This window comes from Quercus robur, chromosome 3, assembly GCF_932294415.1.
Source record: "Quercus robur chromosome 3, dhQueRobu3.1, whole genome shotgun sequence".
Classification (NCBI taxonomy): Eukaryota; Viridiplantae; Streptophyta; class Magnoliopsida; order Fagales; family Fagaceae; genus Quercus; species Quercus robur.
Genome location: NC_065536.1, coordinates 27967846 through 27980520, shown reverse-complemented (window position 1 = coordinate 27980520; position 12675 = coordinate 27967846). Strand labels below are relative to the sequence as shown.

General features: G+C 34.5%; 1 protein-coding gene across 2 annotated transcripts; it reads left to right on the top strand.

Annotated features, from left to right (window-relative positions):
- The first annotated feature begins 1632 nt into the window (after positions 1-1632).
- On the top strand, positions 1633-7545 carry LOC126717686 (plant UBX domain-containing protein 2). Of its 2 annotated transcripts, none has more exons than XM_050419531.1 (3): positions 1633-2914; positions 5730-6008; positions 6115-6808. In XM_050419531.1, the coding sequence occupies exons 1-3, from the start codon at positions 1979-1981 to the stop codon at positions 6133-6135; spliced, it is 1236 nt and encodes a 411-aa protein (XP_050275488.1). In that variant the 5' UTR covers positions 1633-1978; the 3' UTR covers positions 6136-6808. The 2 variants fall into 2 exon arrangements, with proteins under 2 accessions (XP_050275488.1, XP_050275487.1); XM_050419530.1 differs by lacking the exon at positions 6115-6808 and adding an exon at positions 6864-7545 and having other exon boundaries at positions 1645-2914.
- Positions 7546-12675: the final 5130 nt, after the last annotated feature.

Below are 12675 nucleotides of genomic sequence, written 5' to 3'. Positions count from 1 at the left end.
AAAAAAATAAAAATAAAAATTTATATTGGTCCTCTAAATTTGAATTATTAATTTTAGTTTGATAACTTTGCTTAAAAATCATTTTAGTCCTTTAAATTTGAAATTTGGGTCATTTTAGTCTATTAATTTTGTCCAAAATTCATTTAATCCTTTAAGGACTTGCTTAATTTGATAACTTTGCCCAAAAATCACAGCCAATTTAAAAGACTAAAATGAATTTTGGGCAAAAATATCATGCTAAAACGACCAACTTCAAACTTAAAAGAATAAAATGATTTTTGGGCGACATTAAGTGTCATTAGGTGAGTCATTTCCTAAAAGAAAGACAAGAAAAAAGGTAATAACTAGTGCATACTATTACACACACAAACACGCTCACAGCCAATTTAAAAGATTAAAATGAATTTTGGGCAAAAGTATCACATTAAAATTAGGGGTGTCCACCCAACCTGAAAACTCGATTCGCCGGCCTGGACCCGAACCAACAACTCCGATGGTTGGTGGCAGGTCCCCAACCTTAAAATCCGACACCTTTGAGTCGGTTGGCGGGTTTCCTCCCCCAAAACTCGACCCACCTGACCCAACTATAAAACCAACAACATTCAGCAATATTTGAAGGTTTTCCAACAAAAATTTACAAAAACCGACAATATTTGAAATTTTCTGACAAAGATTTACTTGAAATCCACCCGATTCAGCAAGATCTCCGTTGGATCTAGAGAGATATCATCGGATCGGGTGAGATCTTCGACAGATGTGGTGGAGATCTTATCGGATTTGACAAGATCTCAACAAATCCAATGAGGACTTGCTAGATCTAACGAAGATCTAGGCTGGATTCAAGTAGTTTCTACTATTGCTTAACCTTGCTCTACGAATACCAGTTGGACTGACTTGACCACCATCTGATAGTTATTCAACCAATTCGAATCGACTGCCTCGCCAGTCAGTGATGAGTCTAAAAATCCACAACCTAGGTCAGTCAGGTTAGGCATAAAGCCAACCCATAACAACCCGTGGACACCCGTAATTAAAATGGCTAACTTTGAACTTAAAATATTAAAATGATTTTTGGGCAATGTTACGACATTAAGTATGGCATTTTAAGTAACAGTTTTCAGTTTTTAAACAACATTAAATGTATTTTCACACGCTTTTTTACCAACACGTATTTCTAAAAAATACAAACAACGTTATTAGAATAATGTTACCAAACAGGTAAGTGCTTCATTTTCTAAAAAGAAAACGACAAATGGTAATAAGTGCACACACTATTGCGTGATTGAGTGTATTTTGTGTGGAACAATGTTAGTAAAATAAACACTCTTAAAAACTAAAAATAAAAGTTAACGGATATTCTAAGTGCATAGATTTAAGAAACATTTTAAGAAACTTAAAAAAAAAATTATTTTAAAAAAATTATTATCAGAACTTTCCTAAATTTCTTCATTTTAAATGCATTAAAGGTGTGTCAAAAAAAAGAATAAACAGACGAAAACAATTCCGTTCCACCGGCATATTCCTATTTCCTAATGGATCCACGTCCGTCCCCAGCCATAGATAAGCTCAACATTTGTTGCAAATGTGGCACAACCTCATTAGGCTGCCCAATTATCAATTACGTGTGAAACATATTCCAATTCCCACGTACAGGAAATTCCAATTTCCAACAGCCAATAACAGCCAGTTCAAAGATTTTCTCTCCTAAAATATTTGCAACAAACAAACATACACACACAAACACAACACAACGCAACACAACACACACCAGCTTTCCTTTTCCTTCTTCTGAGCTTCCGAGGTTTTGTTCATCTTCAAACCCCCCAAGAATAATAAAAAAATAATAATCCAAATTTCTTTAAATCGGAAAACCCTATTTTCCCAAATCTCAGATTTTGGTCACAGAAAAAAAAGAAAAGAAAAGAAAGCTCCTTTATCCTTTGATTCTCTTTGTTTGTGCATTTTTTTTTTTACAAGTATGGGGGACATGAAAGACAAGGTCAAAGGGTTCATGAAAAAAGTCAACAATCCCTTCTCATCTTCATCTTCATCTTCCGGTAAATTCAAGGGCCAAGGTAGAGTCTTGGGATCTTCTTCTTCTTCTTCAGGACCCACTAATCCAATTCTATCTCGCCCTTCTTCCCAAATTCAAAACCCATCTCCACAGCCTCGGAAAGAACCCAATTTCGTGACTTCAAATTCCAAACCCAAGCCTTTGCCTCAGAAAGCACCCATTTCTGATCACAAAGATAGCTCGGATTTGACGAATGATTCGACCCCAAATCGCAAACCGGCAAATGGGTTTGATCCATTCGACTCGATGATCACTTCTGGGAAGAGATCACAAAATGGGTATTCACTAAATGTGTATGAATGTCCGATTTGTGGGCAGTCTTATAGGTCTGAAGAAGAGGTGTCTGCACATGTGGATACTTGTGTCAATAACTCGGTTGAAGCTAATGGTGGTGGTGGTGGTGGTGGTTCGGATTTGGCCGATAATGGGGCGGAGTCTAGGAGTGAATTGGAGTGTCGCGTTGGTGCTTTTGTGTCCGGGAAGCCATCGGAGGGATCGGTCGAGGTTGTTCTTAAGCTGTTGAGGAATATCGTGAGGGAACCGGAGAATGCCAAGTTTAGGAGGATTCGGATGAGTAATCCGAAGATAAGGGAGGCCATTGGTGAGGTTGCAGGAGGGGTTGAGTTGTTGGAGTTTGTAGGTTTTGAATTGAAAGAAGAGGATGGAGAGATGTGGGCGGTCATGGAGGTCCCTACAGAGGAACAGATTAGTTTAATTAATCGTGCAACGGGGTTATTGGGACCGCAAAAGGTTGAGGAACCACAAAAGAAAGAAGATTTGCAGTCTGCAGCTTCAGCTATTGTGGAAAAACAGATTGAACCAAAGAAGGTCGACAGGCAGGTATGTTGTTAGCATAACTTATTTGGTTGTTCTAATTACTTGCATTATATATTTGTGGAATTATGTGCATATTCACATTTTATGATCATTTACTTCAAACATATTGTAATATTCTGTCAGGTTTATATATTTATAGTCTGATAGGGTTGTAGGATTTGGGAATGGATTAATTAGAATAAAAGTATGGGAATACAATTTTTAAAAGGTTGAAATAATTCACAGTCTATGGCCCTGAAACATGAAGAGGTTTGGTTAGAAGAACAGAGGCAAGAATTCCACTTTTAGCTTAGGTGACCTTTGATCTGCCTAATTGGTGGAGGAAGTAAGCTTCATTTCGAATGCACCATGGAAGTAAAGTAAATTTGAATTTGAATCTGGTACACATTTCAGGACATGTTGACATTGGTGTGCGAGTAGATTTACAGTCTGTGTATAGTGCAGAATCTGCAGTTGGCTTTGAGGCATTCTCTGCAACTGCCTCAGTAAGCGAGCTACAGATATGAGAGGGACTAGTGTACTGAGCCCACTCGACAGGCAAAAAATGAACAGTCTTTGATTTCGTTTCAGCCAAAGTAGTCTGTTCTGAGCTTGAATTATCTCAGGGCACAATGCTATCTTTTTATCCTCCAATTTCCAGCCATTTAGGCAACATCTGGAAGCCATGATACAAGCTTAATATATATTAACTAAAAATTTTATGATCATATCAAGGTTTGGTTCAACAACAACAACCACAAAGCCTTAGTACCAAATTTTTGGAGTCGCCGATGGATCTTCAGCAGATTATTTAGGGCCAACCACCTGTATTCTTTTCCTTCATTTTATTCAATCTAAAGCCTCACTATGCAACCTAATTTTATTTTGGTTCCTAATGAAAGATTGAAAGTTAATCGATTCCCTATATGTGATAAGGAAGCTTGAGTAGCATATCATATGCAATGTTGTAATGACTCTATTCATTAGGGATAGTATTTTATACGACCAATACAGGTTTGAGCATTAGATTCCATTTCATTTTTTTGGATCTACTCTACCCAGCTTCGGTTCAAGGCAATGGAGAGGACAAGCTATGCTTAAAAGTGTCAAAGTGTCTTCTAGGAAAGGATTCAAGTTGAAATCGTATTTTAAAGCTTTAGCACCTAATGAAATGGGCATGTTTCCTTGAAAAAGTATTTGGAAAACTAAGATTCCACCACGAGTTGATTTCTTCACTTGGACTGCATTGTTGGGGAGAATCTTGACAGTGGATAATTTGAGGAAATGAAACATCACTTTGGTGAGTAGATGCTGCTTGTGTAAAAGGGACGAGGAGACGATTGATCAATTGCTTCTACTCTATTCGTTTGTTAGAGAGTTGTGGGACATGGTTTTTGCCCTCTTTGGAGTTCAATGGGTTATGCCTAGTGGAGTTTTTGATTTACTAGATTGTTAGCAAGATCATTTTGGGTGACATCGTAGCAGTGAGGTTTGGAAGGCTATTTTGCATTGTTTGATGTGGTGTATTTGGAGGGAGAGGACTTTGTGACACTTGGAGGGGTGTGACAAACAATTTTAGATCTGAAACAACGGCTTCTTAGGACTGTTTGATTGGGTGACAGCTACAGGACTTTTCTCATTTTCAAACTTACTCAATTTTATTGATCTTTGTAGCTTTTGTGCTTGATTGTTGTAACTGAGTACATTTCCTATGTACTTGGTGCTCTTATCTTCAATAAATTTATTACTTATCCCAAAAAAAAAAAAAAAAAAACTAATTGGGTCCCTAAAATTTAATAGGTTAGACTAATTCCAACATAATTTATAAAATAACTATGGGAACACGATCAAATTATTACTGATGAAATAAAGGGATAGCATAAATTCATTTAATACTGCAGTCGAAACTTTACTGGTTATAAGCTTTGTATTTTATTTTTTGATATTGAGCCCCAAATTCTTTCTCTTGTCGTTGGTTCAAGACCCACTGTGTACCAATAAATAAGAAATAAAAAATAAATACCTAATGTTGTGGTCAAAGTTAATATAGCCAAAAAAAAAAAAAAAAAAATACTAGATCCCTAGCTTTTGTAAATTATATTCTCAATGGTTGTTTCTATTTGTTAAAACTTATGATTTTGCTTTCAAAACATACTATAATATGGATATTTTCCATGCTATCCACTGATATTGTGTTTGCCACATGAAGGTGGAGTTATTTGAATCATGGTTCCATATGAGATCAACTCATAACCTTATACTCCATCTCTTACTTATGGGAGGAGGAGTTGCCATTTGGTCCAAAGATTATAAGCCCAAAACTGCTATATCGTACATCTTTTCATTTTATCTTCTATAAAATTGAAATTTCTTTCACCAAAATAAGTGGCCCCTTGAAGGTAAAGTAAACTTTAGCCCAATCTGTGGTTATATAACAGTTCAAAGGAGTCTTTCATCGAAAGTTGTTAGATTTACTATTTTATTCTTATCAAGACCTACACACACACACACATCACACACACACACACTTGCTTAAAGAAGACCACCATGTTATTGAATTTGTATCTGTTAATTATTATAGCTGATAAACCTGTTTTAAAAATTATTAAAAAATAAAAATAAAAAAATAAAAAAAAACTGTGCATAGTTGTCGAATGTTATTAACATAGAGTACTATCTTTGTTTTGTACTAACACTTCTTCGTATTGTTTTTTTTAGACTAGTTTCCCATTAATGTTATATCTGATATTTAATGGAAGTGTTCATTCATTCATTTTTTTGTGTTTTCTAACATGTGTGTCCCATCCATTTTTACCAATTAACTTCTGCTGGTTTTTAGGTCCGGGTATTCTTTTCTGTCCCTGAAAGTGTAGCAGCAAAAATTGAGCTACCGGATTCTTTCTATAACCTCTCATTGGAAGAGATCAAAAGAGAAGCTGATATGAGGAAGAAAAAGATGGCAGAATCTCAGCTCTTGATCCCAAAGTCATTCAAGGAAAAGCAGGCAAAAGCTGCTAGGAGGCGGTACAAAAAAACTGTTATCCGGATTCAGTTTCCTGACGGAGTGGTGCTCCAAGGTATCTTCAATCCTTGGGAGCGAACCAGCTCTCTCTATGAGGTTAGTCCTTTCTGCTACTTGTTTGATGTTGTAATTTTGCCATTTCTTTTTGGTTCTGTAATTGCAATGTAGACAGTGACTTAGTACCAAATTGTACTTACTGTAGGATCAGTCCCTCATTTGGTAACTGGAATTAATTGCTACACCTATTCAGATGAGTTCTAAATGAGAAACATGGTTTTGTAATTCCTAGTCCATGTGTTATACTCCAGCTTCCACTTACTTGTTTGGCATGTAAATTTTCTTTTTGGAGTATTTTTGTGATAAGACTGACAAATAACAACCCTCAGCATGCTGGATGCTGGGTGGAAATATGGCTGTCCCGCTGGCAATGTCCCACCTTATTTTTTTGGGGTTGGACTTTGGCCCCAAGGGTGATGTGGCATTGTACCAATATTCAGTTCATATTTGTCCAATTCAGCCACAGCTAAAGTCTTTTTGGCTTAAATCTGAACACAAATTACTTATTCACAAACAGTTTGAAGATTCTAAGGCACAATGTATGGTTATATTGTCTTAACTCGTCCTTAAAGTTAAAATTTTTTACTTGTTTCAGATTAACAATATAATTTATATTTCTGCTTGGAAAGAAATATGTTTATGAATGTGTGTCTGTCTGCATAGATGCGTATTTTTGAGCATTGTGGTCTACATTAGGTTTGCTGATTGATTTGGACTTTGTTTATCACTGAGGACCTTATATTTGTGAATAGTTTCCTGTCTTTTCTGAAAAAAAAAATGAGGATAAATAATCAACTATGGTGTCTCTGATTCTGAATGAATGTTATGAACTTCAGTTTATATTGAGGTTGTCAATTCAGCTCTTTCCTTTCTTTTTTTTTTTGGATAAATCAGTTTGTTGGCTCAGCACTAAAAGAACCCAAATTGGAGTTTGAGCTGTTACATCCTGTAGTCGTGAAACGAAGAGTGATCCCTCATTTTCCAGCCGCAGGAGAGACTGCCATAACACTAGAGGATGAGGACTTGGTGCCCTCAGCTCTTATCAAGTTCAGACCTATTGAAACAGATTCAGTAGTTTTCACCGGCCTATGCAATGACCTGCTTGAAATTTGTGAACCACTTGTGAATGATTCAGCAGTTCCAAAATAAGCTTCAATACATTTGGTATTTTCACTGGGTCCATATAAAAATTTAAAGTCAGCTCCTCAGTATCCCTGAATCATGTTGTACTTTTCAGCCAAATTGTACTCTCTCTCTCTCTCTTTCTCTTTCTCTCTCTACAAGCATAAATGGATCTACCTTTTTCAGTATCTCTTTCATGTTGTACTTTTCAGCCAAATTGAATTCTCTCTCTTTATACAAGGTTAAACGGATCCTACCTTTCATGAAGTGCTTCTTGCTGTTCTTGAAATGTCCTTAACCAGAGCTCTTGAAAGCATTTCTGATCATATGAGGATTGTACGATAAAATTCATTTGTACAGTAAAGTGTATTAAAGGTCAGTTTAAATTGTTTTGGACTTATTAAGAACAGGTTTTTATTTTTACTTCTTTCAATTAGTATAAATTTTATGCTATCTAATTCTTGCAGACCTGCCATGTGTGGGTTGTTAAAGATGTTGCACTCTGCAAGCCCGTTGAAATGAGGATGATTTTGTAGTGAGTTGTAACTACAACTGCCTTCTCCTTGGCTATAATTTTCTTTTCTTTTCTTTTCTTTTCTTTTTTGATACAAGATAGAAATTTTACTTTATCCTAATTTAAATATATATGTGTGTACTGCTCCTTTCTGGAGACTTGAATCCCGGCCCTTGTCCCTCCCACATTCCACAAGTATTTATACTTATAGAATGACTATCACGCCAAAGTTTTTATTTTGGCTATAATTTTCTAGTTTTCTTCTGAATTCTTTTTCTCCCGAGTCAAATGTAATCTAATTCAACCTGATTTAGGTTACTATTTATTGCTATTGCCCCTCAAAACTGCCCAAAAAATTGATGCTCTTATCTATCATATTATCCCTTGGCATATGATTTTGTGAACGCCACTAATGTTTACTATCATTTTTTTTTAATATAATTTTATGAGAATAGAGGGTATATTCTGTTTGTTTGGGTCCAACTATTTTTTGCTAGCTTTTAGTTTTTAGTTTTTATGTACAACTTTCTAAAGTCACCTTTTTTTCTTTAAAGTACAAGTATATTTTAACGTATTTTCAGCGATAAGCAATTACCAAAAAACTAAGTTAATGTCAGACGCACACACACACATGTACACTGGTTGTGTACCCAAAATTTCTCCTAACCAATGTTTGCCATTTTTTTGTAATCAAATCAAAAGTGAAACTCTTACTGTCAATACCCAAAAAAGTTTATACCAAGTGGTTTTTGCTTCAATTTTTGCATTCTCCTAACCAATGTATGCCATTTTTTTGTAATGAAATCAAAAGTGAAACTCTTACCGTCAATACCCAAAAAAGTTTATACCAAGTGGTTTTTGCTTCAATTTTTGCATTTCATGTCCTGCAGTTGACTTCCAGTTTGCTTATACAGTTTAAGGTAAAATCTTCGTAGAGTAATATATACCGTCATGATGAATATCTGGTTTGAGGCAAGATCTTAACTGTGAAACTCTAAACTGCAGTTAGGGGGAAGTTCTTTCATGGTAGTTTATACCATCACTAGAGTTCTCTTCTTTTTTGTCTACATTTCAAGCATTCAATACCTGTGAACTTTGTCAAGTCCTCCAAAGTCCAAACCAACCGGTTAAAATAGAGCTCAAGGACGTGAAGGGTGTAGCACAATTTTTTGTGAACTCTATTCTTGTTGTACGAGTCGTGGAACTTCACTTGGGAGAGTTTAGAGATAAATCAGAGTGCCAATGAGTTATGGCTCTACCAATAATTCCTAATTCCATAATAATTGATTATTTAGTTAGAAGGTGAAATCGTGGATTCAAGATCCATTGGTGTGAGTGTAACTTATCAATAAAAATAAAATCCTCTTAAGAGTACTTTGTTGTTCATTCCAATCCAATCCGATTATTCTTAAAAGAAATCGTTTAAGAAGGGAAAAAAATAGAAACAGTAATCTAAGAAAGTAAACAAACATACACAAAGCTTGAGGGATTTAGGTGGACGTTTAAAAAATAAAAACACGGTCTCAAGAACAAAGATGTCTTTTTATAAAAATTGAATACAATTTGGTAGAACAAAGATTTCATATAATTCCTCCCCAACAAAGGCTATATAAATAAAGAAGTCGAAGGACTGATGATTGCGGTGTCCACATTGTAGCTTTTTGGTAGAATAGGGAATTCAAAAGAGTTTATTTTTACATTGAAAATTAGGTTTTTTTTTGTTTTTTTTTTTAAGTGCATGTACGTAATGTCATTATTTAAAATTTCGTTTCATCTACTTTTAAATAATGTAACCACACCTATATCTTTTGATTCATGAAAAAATAAAAATTCACAGTGAAATTATTTCCTATATTTTAAAAATAAAGTTTTTTTTTTTTTTTTTTGTCCTTAAGGTGCAATTGTTTATATTTTTTAAATCTAATAAATTAATAAAAAAGAAGCTTCCCAAAAGAGTATTTGACGCATTATCCATTCCTCCTTTTTGTCTTGGGAACATTTGTCCCAATAGAATTCCTTGGTCAAGAAAAGAGGAAACAACAGGCATCTCGAGCACTCTTCCATGAAGATTTACAATGTCTGTTATGATAGTGGAATCATGAGAGGATAAGAGAAGGAGAGCCCTTGTGTTGGCAATGGTGCGTCCTCTCACCATGATGAATGATGATGTGGGATATGGTGAGCCATCAGTGACCCCATTTGAGCATGGTTCTATCAAGGATGTTGGCAGACATATTGGGCCAATATCCTTCGACTTAAGTTAAGCCCAATGATGAACCCTAATAGTGCTCGGGTGATAACTCCTTTACTATAGCTAGCCTAGCCTTTTGGTTGGTTGTCAACTTGGCATTCATATTCATGAAAAAGTACATCAAAATGGACTGCACAAATGTGAGATCCTAAGTCCTAAGGGCCCCTCTCCTATGAGATGGACCCCTTAAATGTGGCTCTTAAGAAAAAAGCTGCATATACCCAGTATACACTAAATACCTCTCGATAAGGGAAGTCTTCATGTATCTACTTCTTCTTTTTCTTTTTCTTTTTCTTTTTTTAACTGATGGTGAGGTTTTTTTCTTGGAATTATGGGGAGTTGAAAATGGTTAGCTCTTTTAATATGTGTTGGTCCACCTCCATGCATGGTAGAGGGGAATACACGTACTCAATGCATATAATATCTCCTCCTCTTATTTGCAATAATACTTTTTAATAATGACGGAACTACCTTAGGGTTGAGAGCTCCCCACCCCCTCCCCCCCTCCCCCTCCCCCTAGCCTTTGGAAAAAAAATTCACTAGTATATATAATAACACAAAAAAAATTAACTTTTGGCTCTAAAATTTATATACTTGGCCCCCCACACCCAAAAAATTTACAAGCTGACCCATGAAATCCCAAAAATGGATAACAAGAAAAAAATATTTTTTTAAATGCACATATCCGGATAGCAAGAATTTTTTTTGGATAAATCATAAATTTGATCTAAGAAAAAATAATAACAAATCAATTACTATGCTAGCAAAACAAATCACAAACCTGATAACCTTTACCCAATTTCTCCCTCTCATTTGAGAGCTCTATGCCCCTCTCAAATGAATCCACCCTCATAGCCATAGAGACAACTCCTATGATGTTGATTGCTTCATCCACACGCCAGTTTGTGTCACCAACAGCTTGGATCAATTGGTGTCTTTAACCCAACCCATGAAAATTTTATTTATTTTTTGAATGATAGAATTTTATTGATTTTTAATGTTTTATTAACATTGGGACACTCTTGGCATGCATGCATAAATGGTAATACATGTGTGAAACAACAATAATCTATTATTTTGTGCCTTACCTAAATGCCACCAAAGCATGTGTGATTAGTCTATTGGTAATAAATTTTGTGCCTTAATTAGCTAAATTAATGTAATGATGGATAAAGCTTTATTATTTATTTAGTTAAAGAGTCAAAGTTACCATCCATTATCATGTGATTGTTTAATAGACCTCTTTTTTAAAGCTGTTTTTTCAATAATTGTCTCACCCCTTTTATCATTGAATATTAATGCACGATATATATATATATATATATATTTTTTTTTAAGAATCTTTTAACCATAAGTATATATATATATATATATAGATATATATATCATTATGAAGTTATTAGTTATAGAATTATATGAAAAGAATAAATAAATATTTTCAATTTATAACGTGGATAGAATAAAGAATCGGTCTAATCTTAATTAAACCTTGAAAGCTCTTGATTATAAATTCCTATTATTGATTTTAAAAAAGAAAAAAGAAAAAATACAAATAATTAAAAAATTAATGCTAATAATGCATCATTGTCAACCTCTAGTATAGATATTCCAATTTTTTAAAACCTTTGAACAAAAAACTTCGGCCCTACTAAATTTGAATCCTGGCTCCGTCCTTGCTTCTTACCCCATTATTTGTGCATGTGAAGGAGCATGGTTGTCAACTTTGTTAACATGTTCCATGGCTTGTACCTCTTGTTTTTTCTTGCTCAACAGCTCGTGGCTTGTACCTTTTGGTTGCTATATTTTACACTTTGATATTGTCAACAAAGAACTTAAATTATCAGCCACGGTTCTACCTCTCTCTCAACAAAAAATATATATTTATCAGCCACTGGATAATTCTAGAGCTTCACAATTTCTTTACTTTTTTGCATTTATACTTACATTTATTTTTATAGTAAAGGAAATAAGAGAAGGTCAAAATCTAAATTAACAATAATACTAAGTTAATTGGTAAATCATTTTTATTTTTAGTCACGTGTCTTATAATGACACACAATTACAAGAATGTTTGAACCTTTTTTTTTATTTTTTTGAGAAGAAGAATGTTTGAACTTGAGAACATGATTTTGAATTGCTTGCCAAGCAACCATGAAACCAATGTAAAATTTGGCTCATGAAGGAGGATGTGTCACATGGCAAATCTTTATAGGATCTTATGATTCTTTTCCAAAAATACATGCATACCCATGCAAAAGGAGGCAATATTTTCCATGTGAATTAAAAAAAAAAAAAAATTAAAGAAATTCATCACGTGATTGAGATAAGGTCCAATGGCATTTGTGTAAACGGTGAGTAATTTCTTAGTTAAGTAACCCTACTCTACTCATCTTATTAGAATCCAAGCGAATTATCGTGCGCGAACGTGATCTGTTGCTGTGTTGGTCTCTAAAAAGTAATAATCGTGCGAGCATCAATTAAAGAGTAAATGCTCATACCTTATCTTTGGCAAAGTGAAATGACAGATCGAGCTTGAAATTACAGTATCATAATAAAGATCCAAACTGATATTCCTATCCATACTTTAGTTTGTACCAAAGTAGTTGGGTGAAGTAAATGGAAAAACCGAAAAAGTCAGTGGCATCTATCTACCATTCTGCCCTAGCTCCCTCGTATATCTCATCATGTGATTTAATTATGAGGGTCCAGTTCCTTGGGATAAAATCCCTAAGAAAAATATCAATACAAACTGATCATATTAATTGTTACGTACTCAAGTATCTGTAATTTACTAATTTGTTTTTTAATTTATTATTATT